Raw genomic sequence first — 13,451 nt, 5'->3', positions numbered from 1 at the left:
CATATATATATACATATATACATATACATATATATATATACATATATACATATATATATACATATATACATATACATATATATATATACATATATATATATACATATATATATATATATATATATATATATACATATACATATATATATATATATATACACACACACACACACACATATATACACACACACACACACACACACACACACACACCTCCCCAAGTAACGACCCTGACACTTGTCTGTTGTTAAAAAAATAAAAAAATAAAAAGTTGAGTTTTCTTCTCACAAAAAAAGAATGTTTGAATGTTTTGTTTAAGATTCTGTCCAGGGAAAGAAAGCCATGGGGACGCAATTAAAGAACTACAAAGAAAAAATAGTTATGAAAATCTCCCACTTTCTTTTGATGTGCTGCAGTCTGAACTGTACACACATACATATACACACACATCTCTCTCCCTCTCTCTCTCTCTCACACACACACACACTCAAATCTGAACAAAAACACATGGAGAACCATCAAACACTCTCACACATGCACACACATACATGTACACAATGAGCATGCAACTTGGAATCTATGACATTCATTCATTTGTTCACATTAAGACAAATACAAATAAGATGGTTTAAGATATTTTATGATTTCTTATAAATGAACCTCTATTTTCAGTCTTACGGTAAAACTGCAAAATAATTAGGATATTACTTAAGTGGATGGGGTGAGTCAACCACAATATCTTATAACTAAGCACATAGGACTAATTTCTAGTCTTCTAATCAAAATTAACTTCACTGAATATTAAATCATCAATGTGATGAAATAAACATGTAAAAAAAAAAATAGATAAACTATTAGGGCATGTAGTGGGACATATTATTCTTAGTTATTTGGTATGTTGATCTGCTGTTACAGTACATGCAATACAATACATTAGTCAGGCGAAATGAAAAAGAGTGAGAAAGCAAGGGGGAGAAAAAGTCTGTGTGTGTTGTATATATGTGTGTGTGTGTGTGTGTTTTAATAGGGCTATCTCATTGCCATGAGACTCTCCCCGGTGTGGGGTTACTTTGTCAAGCTGACCTCTTATAGCAGCTGAGCGGCTGAGTTTTGCATACATAATTAACTACAGCTAAATGTCATCTCTCACTTCAATAACTAACGCAGTGGGTGATGCTCCTCTCCCTTTTTGACTTCTAATCCAGAGTGAACCGCCAGCAGAACGAGTATGCGAAAATGAAGTGCAGCTTTTAAACTCCACACGAGTAAATGAAGGGCTGCTAACACTGCAGAGAGAGTGTGTGCACAGTTCAGCGACATTTAAAACAATCGTAACCCGTAAAATAATGTTTTAAATAAGCAGATCTCGAAATTTGCAGTTGGCAAAGTACAGACTCAACAATAAAAACAACAACAAATTTCAAATACTTTGGAGCTCGTTATTATATGCTGTAGACACCGAGACCGTTTCTTGTAAAGTACAGTATGTAACTGAGGTGGAGCAACTACATTCCCAGCACTGAGCTGCCATCTAGTTAGTACAGCATGTGAGGGGCTTTACTGTAGGTGGCTCCGCTATACTGGGAAGACACCACTGAAATGAAAGACACTTGGCTGTATCTAAACTGAAAATTGGGGAATCTGGTGGACAAACCAAAAATCTGTGAGTTGCAAAAGTTTACTCCTGAACTAGATCTGAATGTCATTGATCAACATTCCTGGCCAACAATGTGTAGGTGTCTCTGTGTGCGTCTGTGCATCTGCATGTACAAGGGTTTGCCTGCTGTCGGCTGTACTCTGTTGTAGATGATGATGTAGATGTTGTTTTCTGGGAGCATCGGAAACTGAACACCAAATTAAAGCCGCGATGTTTGATTAAGTGTGCCAGGTGATCTCAGGAGAGGCGCGCAGACACAACCGCAACCCCCTCATTCATTTGTAAACCTCCAAATGCAGGCTTGAAATACAGGAAGTAGGAGTGTACGCTGTAAATTTCCCCCTTTATTGGGAATACAAATGATCAAATGTATGAAGGCTAGGATTGTATGGGTACACGGTGTCAGCAAAGTAGCGAGAGGCAGAGAGGAGGAGAATAGAAGGAATTAGGCTGTGATGTGAGACAGAGCATCTGAAAATAAAGATGTAAGCTGTATTGTAGCACCTCACCTTGAATATGTGGCACAGAAAGAATAATACATGAAAAAATTCTTCCGTCATTGGTTTGAGATCAATTGCCGGGATCAAATAAAAATCTGATTCAGTCACACACTGTTTGTTTTCAGAATTAACAGACTCCTAATTTGCTATTCTTGGATACTTTTAATGACTAGCACGGTAAACAGCTCCACCGACCAAAAGCCAATTATAACTTTATCAGCACAATCTCTGTGCGGAAGAGGAACTCTGGATCTTGGAAAAAGAAACAAAAATACCTTGATCTTCCAGGGAAAAAACTACAGTTTTTTTTTAATTTAGTATTTCTTTTCAGAGTGCTTGTCAACATATTGATTTTACTGACACAACCGCAGTCTCTCTGAGATTAGTATGATTTATTAATGTGTAAAAACTATTGAAACTTTCAGTTCAACTTAGGCAATCTTAAAATATACACAATACACATGTTTATCTAAAACAGAAAACAAACGGAAAGCTCAAACTAAAATAAAGAAACAAAAAATTTATACAAAGATACCAAAATACACTTGTTAAAATAGGAAATGTTTAGACTGACTTTCAATAAATATAAAAGCAAAATGATAAACTAAACAAATTAAAGAGATCTATGTGATATGTATTTCCACTGTCAAAACTTGCCCTGCACATTTAAAAAGGCAAATCCAGAACAAAAGTACAATTAATGCTGGATCTTTGATTCATATGAAGCTTTCAATTTAAAAAAAATGCCAAAAATTATTCTCGATAGATTGTTGCATCCTTTTTTGACCAGTTACCAATTACTCTCTTATTCAAATCTTTCCTTTTTCTACTAAACGGAACCACTACTGGCATGGTAGCATTTGTAATAGTCAATAAATCTAAAATATTATGTGTGAAGTTGCGGGAAAAGACCATTAAGGGGCGGGCACTAGTGGAGCCGGTGCAGGGATCCTGTCTGAAAGAGGACGACTAATTCAGGACAACTGTGAACTCTGAACCTCCTAAAAACATGGCCACTGGTCAGCCGAGCCATGTAATAGAGTCCACATGTTGTCACAGCCTGCATTGCCGGATAATTGGACGGATCTCTAAAGCTTTGCTTAAATCAACGTCAGAGTGCTTTGTTTTCTCTCTTAAAATACGCACAAAAATCGCCTGTGGCCTTTACGTTTTGATCCATTTCATGCTTTATATATTCATACAAAGTGATGCTGGGTTTTTAAAGTGAGAATAATCATTACTTCATATGTATCAGGGCTTCTGTTTCACACTGAATAAAGCCTGGGTGTTAAGTAGCCAGTGTTCAGGTGAGAATTACAGAGAAATATGAAGAGTGTTTTTCATAGCTGAGAAACAACGTGCAGCAGCTCGGTATTAATCAAGATTTCAGGCCTCTGTTTGACAACCTGCACAATGCCTCAAACATCTTGTTGTGTGTAAACACAAACATCAAATGCCATGTGGCATGTCCTCATCACTAACAAGCAAACTAACAAGAGACCTGGAATTCCACTCAATTAGTACCTGCTCGCTTCCTTATTAATCTACTAGCCCGGGTGAAAAGATGAGAGGAGACAGGAAAAAAATAGGAATAGGAATAGAAACAACAACAACAATTTGTCGCAATAAATATATTAATGCCAGTGAAGTTTCCGTTTCAGGTGGTGTAATTTGACATGATATGTGGGCTATGTTCTGTCATTAGTCAGGAAAAATGGTGAGTAGGGGATCAAAGCAAAAAGGCTCTGTGCCTGCCACTTAATTTATCACACGGCAAAGACAAAGGCTTTTCTCTCTGCTTCTGTCGCGTTTCAAAAGCCCTGACTCCTTTTTATGACAAACTCAGTTTGCAATTTAATTTAGGGCTTGAGTCCCTGTGTGCAGAAAAGCAAGCAGGCAGGAAGTAAGAATAAGGTACTGTAGCCATACACGCACACAGGCAAAGAAACATGAGAACAGCGGGTGCAGGAAACGTCCAGGCTGGCGGTACTGTGAGAGAGAGACAAGAAGGCAGACAGGTGTCATGAAACTTGAACAGTCAGGCAGTAAGGTAGGCAATAAAGAGGGCCGGTAAACAGGCTAAAAGGTAGGCAGGTAATTGTATAAAATGTATTAAAGATCAGTGAAAGTAGTAAGGAGGCAGAGATGGCAGAGATGCACACTAGCAGTCGTAGTAGGCTGAGCAGTGCTAAATCAGGAGAACCAGAGAAGTGTGGGAGTGTGAGATGGTTTGGAGTCTGCTGGGCAGTGGATTGAATTATATACTGGGCAGGAGAGTCCGGTAGGCGGTGAAACCTGAGAATATACTGTTAGCAGTGTGGGTAATAATGCGTCCGCAGCCTCAGCGGGGCCTCGGTATCTCACAGAGGAGCTTTAATACACACACCCAGAAAAACAGCTAAACAAACAGATTCCTGCTTCGACAAAGACAGAGAAGACAAGCATGTGTGTTGTTCTCCAGGTTTGTGTGTGAGTATATAAGAGTGCGTATGTGAATGTGCGTAAATGTGCGAGTGACCCTGACGCCATGGTGATGCTTCCTGCTGCACTGACCAGCGTCAGTGCTCCATTAATTAAAGAGACGATGCGCTGGCAGGTGGCTGCCCACACTGGTAATTGGCCCCCTTCTTCCCACTCTTTCCCCCTAGAAAATCACCCATCTCTGCCTTTTCTTTTCTTGTCTTTTTTCTGGCTTGTTCCCTCCTCCTATCTCGCGTTCTCAGAAACGTGCCAGTGGGCAGGCAGAAATGCAAGACTATGTGAAATAATGATTAGAATGGATGGAGATGAAGGGAAGGGAGTTGCACATTTTCCCACAAGCCTCTGATGGTCGGGGAATGCTGTTCGCCTTCAAGCGTCATACGACGCGACGGGAGTTTACTTTAGACAGCCACAATCTGAGGAGCAAGTACTGCAGTCATTAATGATGTGGGGAGGGGACATAGCTATACTTTGACAAGTTTCTGCACATGTATGTGTTTTTCTGTGTGTGTTTGTGTGTTTGTGTGCATGTGCACGTGGGTGTGAGTGTCTGTGTACATTGGAGGACACGAGAATACGTGTTTATGCAAGTGAGACTCGACGTGAAAGAGGAAGAAATTAACCTTCTGTGTGTCATGTGTAATGAGACAATAAAGGTTGAGAAGCTTTGAAAGGCATGCGTGAGTGTGTGTATTTGTTTATGTGTGTCTCACCACGTCACTGGGCAGGTTGTGCAGGTCATCAAAGGGGCTCTCCAGGGTGTTGGTGTCCACATTCAGAATGACCACATCCTCCAGTGATCGACTGCGTACTCTCTAAAGGAGGAAATGTCCAGTGTAATCAGCAAATCTCCACATGTAAATATTCTTCTAAAAATATATATTTTATGCTTTTACATAACGGAATTGAAGCATTATTTCTCAAAGTGTACACATTTGTTTTTTGCTTTCCAACATCTCTTAGCGTTTCACTGTGTTTAATTTTGAGCATTTGTAAAATCATGTATGTTTTACACATTTTAAATAATAAAAAGAGCCTGAGAATATAGTTTGGTTAATTTTATTATTATTATTCATTAAATCATTAATTAATTCTAAGTGTGGTCCAGGTGTATTTCCCAGCAGACAAAGTCAACTCTGCCCTGAAGCGTCAGGAAGGGGAAAACACAGCGGTCGCATTTAAAACCACACTGTCATCACACTCCTTTACGATTAGTGGTGAAAAATGGTGGGCAGAAAAAAAAAGTTACAACATCTTTACTATAACACACACATGCTCACAAAATGAAGAATGGCACTGAGAAGAACATTTGGATTGCACAAAGATTTTCCACAGCACCAAAACCTCATGCATCAACAACAACACAGTGATGCTGTGCTGTGCTGTGTGCATCCTGATGGCGACAAATTCAACAATTATTTCAGTGCGGTGCAGGATGCAGGCAGGTGTGGGGGGGAGGCGGCACAGTGTGTGAATTTCTAGTTTGTCACTTTTGTGACAGCCTGTGCAGTGGAGGCTCACATGCTGATCTGGACTAATTATGTAGTGGCGGAAAGGGGGTCTGTCACGGATGCAGAGTGTGATAAATACTGCCACAGCCACAACTGTCAGACAAATATCACACACAAACGCACACCCACAAACACACATGTGCATTACAACATATGCATTTGCACAATTACGCACACAGACAAACACTTACATACTAACACTTGCACACAAGTGCAAATGTGCGCGTGCTTGTAACATGCATTCACACACAACAGCAGTGCTGGTGACGCCACCCCCCCCAACCCCCCAACCCCCCAACCAACACACAGGGTTTAACAATGAAGTAGAAAAGCTCTTTGTTTGCAGATACTTTTTCTGCCTTTCTCTCTCTGTCTTTTGTACTTCTGGTTAAGAATGCAAACAAGCAAGACAGGGAGATAAAGAGGAAAAAACATTCTGTCAATTTTTTTGATTCAATGTGTTGAAGGTGCCAAAAAATGCCTTACTGAAATTTCTTATATTTTACATCAAAATTAAGAGCACAATTCACCAAACCAGGTGCGGCATTATCTGACCATATACACTGAGAAGAAAAACTAGGAACTGACAACATAAATGTAAAGCATCCTCCCTATATGTACTTTATTATTATAATTAAAATTTGCTTATCCACTGACAAGAACCCTGAAATTCATCATATCATATTATATATATATATATATATATATATATATATATATATATATATATATATATATATATATATACACACACAGATAGATAGATAGATAGATAGATAGATAGATAGATTTGATCAACTGTACATTCATTTGCAAATATAGTTATGCGCAAACAGTATAATGATGTACATTTATATAAACACACACATTTATGTGCATACACATATCCACAGATTAACTAACGTACCTCCAGCAGACTAAGATGAACTCCCACGAAGTATGGCATGGGGGCACTGTGGATGGAGGGAAGGAAAACAAACGTGAGCAATATCAATATCCATATTAATGGAGGCTAAACTAGAAAAGCACATTTTACACAACCATCTGAAAAAGTAAAAAGATTAATGTTGCAGATATTCTTTGATTAACAGATAAGTATGACAGAAATGTATGCAATTGCTATTTTGATTCAAGATTAATCTTGCTTTTTAACAAGCTATAAACTCATAACTTCTTTCAGAAATCATAACTTCTTTAATGTGAAAATGTGTTTCTTTTCTCTGTATTTTTTTTATAATTGTAAAGTGAATGCTGTTAGGGGTTTTGATTATTGGTCAGACCAAATTAGCAATGTGAGGCTATGACCTGACCGTAATATAACTATTTAAAATAATCATACTCCATAGACTAAATTATTCATTTGAAAAAACAAAAACATTAATTAAATACTCCAAATTGATAAAAGCTAAGACTAAGTAAAATGTATTTTACCAACTGAAATTATGTGAAAACTACTGTGATGCAACAGATGTGCATTGAATGCACTGAAACTAATCAGAAGATTTATATTTCAATTCACATCACGTAATCGTAATAAGCAGCAATTATCATCCATACGTTGTTCTTTAAACCAATTAAATATCATATAACGTTATATGCTGACTGAAAATCAGACTCAAATTATTTTCCAGCGAACCACCATGACTCTCAAAATGGAAAACAACATTAGATTAACTGGTGTGCGTGTGCGTGTGCGTGTGAGCAGGTCAAGCAAATAGATCTGGTGCTACTGGACAATTTTTTAACAATTAAAGTTACCAGGTAAATAGAGCATATGTTTCTCCTTCATTCTGCATATGGGTAGTTCTGATGTCCTGACTTGTGGCTTAAAGAATTCAAATGTGTGTGCGAGTGCTTTTGTACATTTAGCCTAAAACTGCCACATTCGGCTATCAGTAAGCATTAATTTACCTTGAAAGACAATACAGAAAAATACTGAAAATAGAAATGCTACAGCTGTTATTACTACCACTATCTATTATAAAAGATAAAAAATAATATAAACAGTAACAACAATATGTGCTTTTGTAGGACATTTAATGAACATAAAGAGTTTTCCCTCTAACATGATGGTAGATTCAGAAAGTATAGAAAGAGTTAGAGCACTTCCTAGGAAGCTAAAGAGTATAAGTGTGAGATGTTTTCTTTTTACCCTACAAAAAATATGCTTTGCATGGTAATTATTATGTCATTCTTATTTTATGTGATATTTATCTTCATATTGAAAGTTACTGCCATGGAAAGGCTGAATCTTAGAGGATGTTTCCCATCCACCAAGATGAATAAAATCAACAAAAACAGTGAAATAATAGAAACAATTTTACAATGAGGTTTACAGAGGCAGTAATAATCGGACGGCTTTGGGTCAGTGTATTCCTGGCCTGAATGATTCAGAAGCCACAGGCTTGTAATCAACTTAAACCAACAGCGAAACAAACAGCAGGCCTGTAGCTCTGCACTTTAGTGGCAGTCTTCTCCGTTTCATGAATATACAGTACTGACTTTCATTTGCAGAGATACGTGCACATATACATACACACAGAGCATCTAATATAATTTAGTTATCTAATCAGTGCATGGAGGACACCCCTATGATTAAATAAGATAATGATGAGTCTTCACAGAGTGTTGAAAATCACATTTTACTGTCAGTGATGAATAGATTTTTGAAGCTGATGTGTCCCTTATGGTAAAGCACTGTACTGTTTGAGCTATCAGCACTGATTGGACATAAAACAGTCCTTTTACATAAGCTGACATCCCCACTGCCTTTTTTAAAAACATTTTTTAAAATATGTATAGATCTGTAGTTGACCTGAACACATGTAGATTTGTAGATGAGCTGTTACTTCTGCTCTCCATTCAGTTTCAGTCAAGTCCATTCAGATTTGTTGGATTTGCGTTGGATGGGTGGTAATGAACCCCTGAGAGGGTTAAGATGATGAGAGCGTGGTGCTAGCACTGGCATGAAATATGGAGTAAGGTGATCCAGGCCGTTCATTATGTTGAAGGGCCACACAGGAGAAAGCGCACCATGAGAGGAATCGTGAGAACTTAAAGAACGGGCGGGAGAATGTGTGAACATGCGTGTCTGCACTTTTACACCGAGGTTTTAGCGACAAAGCTTGGTGCATGACCAGCACACGTGGCGTGGCGAGTGTTTATGTGTCTATGAGTCAGGTGTGTATGAGTGTGCATGTGTGTGTGTGTGCGTTGAAAGGCGGCTGAAAAGTAAGAGAAAGAAGGAGGGAAAGTGGCAGGAACGAAAAGGAGGGTGTGTAAACATCGTGTATGTGTTTGTGTGTTTCAGAGGTGGTCAGCCTTACCAGCAGTAGTCCAGAAGATGCGGGGGCAGTACAGGGATGAAGATGTGCTGCCAGTACATAGGAAAGAGCAGAGAGGCCGCACCGTGGACACATGCAGTTAACTACAAAAAGAGAACGAAGTGAGAGGACAATCTCAACACAACATGCCAAGATGAAAAACTAACAAAAATACCCTTGTATGCTTTATGTTTACTGGTAGTTAACATTTTTTAACTGAAGGTTTATGCGATTTCAGCATCAAGAATTGCCCTCAAACAAGAACTTCAATAACTTAAATATAGTAAAATAACTTTGAGCTAAATATACTGCTCATCTTCTTTTCTTTCTAATACATTTCTATAACTTATTCAACCAAGTTTCCACCCTGCTAAAGTCTTTAGAAGAAGTGTTAAGAACCATAGCTCTATTTCCTTCCAAACAATATCCTGTTAATGTTTTTAAAATCTGATCAAGGTTGCTGCTGTTGTGATGGTTTATTGTTGATGTGTCAATGCACTGTATGTTTGATTTCATTGAGTTAGCCTTTAATCTTGCTCACAAATAAAAGCCCTCAGAAAGAACATGGTTCCCTGAGATGCCTAGAGCTTTTGTGATAAACACTAGACCAGCAAGCTATTGTTGGAGGAAGAGAAGAACAGACTGAAAGCTAGAGATCAACCAGTTGACAGGAGCCTCGTCTTAAACCGTATACCATAGAGAAGAGAAAGATTGACGAGGAAGTGAAAAGCAGAGTATTGAAAAGACACTTGCTTTACACACACAGAGAACATGAAACCAACTTTCTTCCATATTGATTTGCTTGTGGTGGGTCATCACGGCAAGATCGCTACTATAGCAATAATATAATTAAACAATAATTTAAAGCACCTGTTCAAACCTGTTTTGAACACAAAACTATTAATAACAAATTAGAGCAAATACAAGCCCACTGTTCACATTTAACTAATTTTCAATTTCAATGTCAAAGTGAGAATTGTGCTGTGACCTGCACAAAAGCACCACAAGGAGCCCAAAACAGTGCTGACAGTAGCCATAAAAATCAAAATTACCCCAAACACTATGACCTAGAAAATAAAGAGAAAATAAGCTCTTTTTTAACAAATAATGAGAAGCAATCACATGAAGATGACATTCCTTTTCAAGGGAGCTCTCTATATTGTCAAACCAACATTACACATAAAATTAAAGTCATTGTCTACCATTGTCTTAAAGCCAGCATCCCCCTCGACATCCCATCTCATGAAAATCTAGCTATAGTAATGACCTGCAACACACACACACACACACACACACACACACACACACACACAGCGAGACGCGGCAGGAGAAAGAGGCGTTAGCTCATCCCCCAGATTAAAATAACATGATTAAATATGGAAAGAGAACAGAGGTCTGAGGGGCTCCTGTGGGACTTCATTAGGGCAAATTGCCAAAGAATGAAACATGAGTTAGCCAAGAGAGACTGCGGGCTAGGCCAATACCGCCGGGACCCGGGAGCAGCAGCCGCTGTTATACTGCTGCAGCTTCACAGTCAATGTGTGAAGCGGACACACACTATCACACACACGCGCGCGCGCAACTACCAGGAGACCCCTGCTCACTGACACATACTGTGTCACAATTGACCGGCCAAAAAGCGGGCAAGCTTGGCGGCTGAAAACCACCGTTGCCAGAGAAAGAGAAAGGACCCCGCCCTCTGAATCCACCCAAACATCAAGACCGGACATCAGAAAAGCTTACAACAAAAACTATGTGTGTTTGCGTGTGTCCATGTGCCTCCCTCCATTAATGTTTGTTTTGACTGCATTCATTTTTCATATCAGCTGGAAAAAAGCAATGATCTTTTTTCTTATTGTCTCTGTGCAGTCTCTCATACATCCAGTCCCACAATAGTTAAGACTTAATCAACATTTAATTGGTGTCTTGCTCTGTGTATAAGCATATGCATATTTCTGTTGCCTGCCGTCTTCAAATAAAACACAACAATGCCACGCTCCTGTCAAGATTAATTCCCTGGCAAACAGTTTGTTTTTTTTTAATTCTGAAAATAAATCAATGCTATGAATATTAATGTGTGAAAGTGAAGCACTTGGTGCGAGAGCTACTATCAAAACCATCACCCCCTTCTACCTTTTCCAAAGCGATGACGGTAAGGGGCCATTAAATTGTGATGAAGAGAGGTCAGCAATCTGGCCGTGGATATACATACACACATTTGCGCATGCGTCACATGCGCGCACGCACACACTAAGCGGAGAGCCAACAGGCGGGTGTATTCCTCCTCTGGGAGTGCGAGACAAGCCCCAGCCATTCGCTTGTACCAGGAGGTAATGGCACAGAACACCTCGCTAACCAACTCCAATTATCTCCACCAGGCCTCAAGGTGAGCCCCCCAACTGGCATGATTTACTCTTAGGTTGAAAGGAAAAACAGGAGTCTCTCTCTCTCTCTGCTTCTCTTCTTCTCAGGCTGGGTGGCTGGCTTGGGGGAGTTGGCTGAGAGGGGAAGGGGTTACTGAAACTAAGATAATGATTTATAAAGCAAATCTAGATTTCTGTTTTCTTTTATTTGCTATCTCCAAAGCGATAGAAGTGGCAGTGTGCCTGAGATATGTAAACTTGGAGGGAACTCCTGAGGAATAGTTCACATATTTGCTTCTCTAATTCATCTGAAACAAATCCTTGTGTCCTTGTTCAGGTTTTCAAATGAATGAGGCAAAAAGTAAAAGGAAGATAAGTGGAAAAAAAGACTTGTTTTTTTTTTTTTACAGGAGGGGGGGGGCTTCACATGAGAGTGGGTCATAAGAGGCTAAGGCTGATAAAATATTTGCCAGGCTGATAAATAATAGATGAGTGGAGCCAAATGGCTTACACGCTCCACAAAAGACCTGGGTGCTTAATATTCCATTCAATGGAGAATCACAGATACAGTCCCCAAGAACAAATACAGGATTAGGTGCTGGGTCCAGTCCTCAGGGACCGGAGCTCTGCCCGGTAATGAGGGGCTGCCTGCCTCTCACACTGTGTGTGTGTGTGTGTGTGTGTGTGCGCTCACACGTGTGTGTGTGTGTTGCCCCTTCCTCTGAGAGAAGCTAACCGATTATACAGCGACAGCCTGCTTCAAAAAGCAGTCAAGGTCTTTGGTTCTGCCCTGAGAGTTTTCTTAGTGCGCTGTAGCTGAGACAAAAAGTGTCCACACTAACACTGGTTTTCCCAGATCCATTCAACGGGACTTAAGGAATCAGAGACAACGAGAGAGACAGAGAGACATAAAGAGATGAGAGGAGGTGAAAGAAGAAAGCGTGATGTGAAGAGATAAAATTTGCATTGCAACTTTGAAGTAGGTAGCAATAAACCGAAGCCAAGAGGTCACACACCAGTTTTGTCAATAATGGGGTTTGAGTCAATTGCTTTGTGCCATTCCATACTACATAATAATATACAGTACAGTAAGTACTACATAGAAAATGTCTTAGTGTACTGTTTTTGCAGTTAGTATTAAAAAAAGAATTTATACTAACAGGAAATGAAACAATGCAGTGATGTCAATCAAGCTGCAACTTCGAAATGTCACTACTGATTAAACTTCACAAACAGACATCACAATGTTTATTCAAAGATTTAATAGTAATTGTTTTGTTTTCTGCTGAGTTCACAAAGCTGTTTTATCATCATCTATAGTGGGGGGGTTATTTTCTAGCTGTGAGCACTGTCATTTGACAACTGAGTCACTTTTGCACTGTGAACACACCCCATCCTTAAAACCTGCTTAGAACTAATATGTAGCATGGAATAGAGATCCAGCTAATATGTTGTTTTTTCCCCCTGCAGGATTACATGTGGACAGCTCCACAACTCTTCTAACGGCTCACAAACCATTAAACAGCTCTCCATATTCATACATAATCATATTCAGATGAGCTCGTCCCTCAACATGCCTGAACAGCGACCCAACCCCTTCAACAGTGATGTGAAGA

At 39.3% G+C, this 13,451-nt stretch overlaps 1 protein-coding gene across 4 annotated transcripts in view; it reads right to left on the bottom strand.

Annotated features, from left to right (window-relative positions):
* The window catches only part of dennd1b (DENN/MADD domain containing 1B), a 93,653-nt gene that overhangs the window by 17,005 nt on the left and 63,197 nt on the right, over nt 1-13,451 (bottom strand). For all 4 annotated transcript variants that reach the window (XM_046049551.1, XM_046049550.1, XM_046049548.1 and 1 more), the window contains 3 exons: nt 9,476-9,576; nt 7,057-7,102; nt 5,352-5,453 (listed from right to left, as the gene is read on the bottom strand). In XM_046049551.1, coding sequence (XP_045905507.1) covers nt 5,352-5,453; nt 7,057-7,102; nt 9,476-9,576 — 249 coding nt within the window. The remainder of the gene's footprint in view (nt 1-5,351; nt 5,454-7,056; nt 7,103-9,475; nt 9,577-13,451) is intronic.

Source organism: Micropterus dolomieu, linkage group LG05 (genome assembly GCF_021292245.1).
Source record: "Micropterus dolomieu isolate WLL.071019.BEF.003 ecotype Adirondacks linkage group LG05, ASM2129224v1, whole genome shotgun sequence".
NCBI lineage: Eukaryota > Metazoa > Chordata > Actinopteri > Centrarchiformes > Centrarchidae > Micropterus > Micropterus dolomieu.
This window is presented reverse-complemented; position numbering and strand designations above follow the sequence as displayed.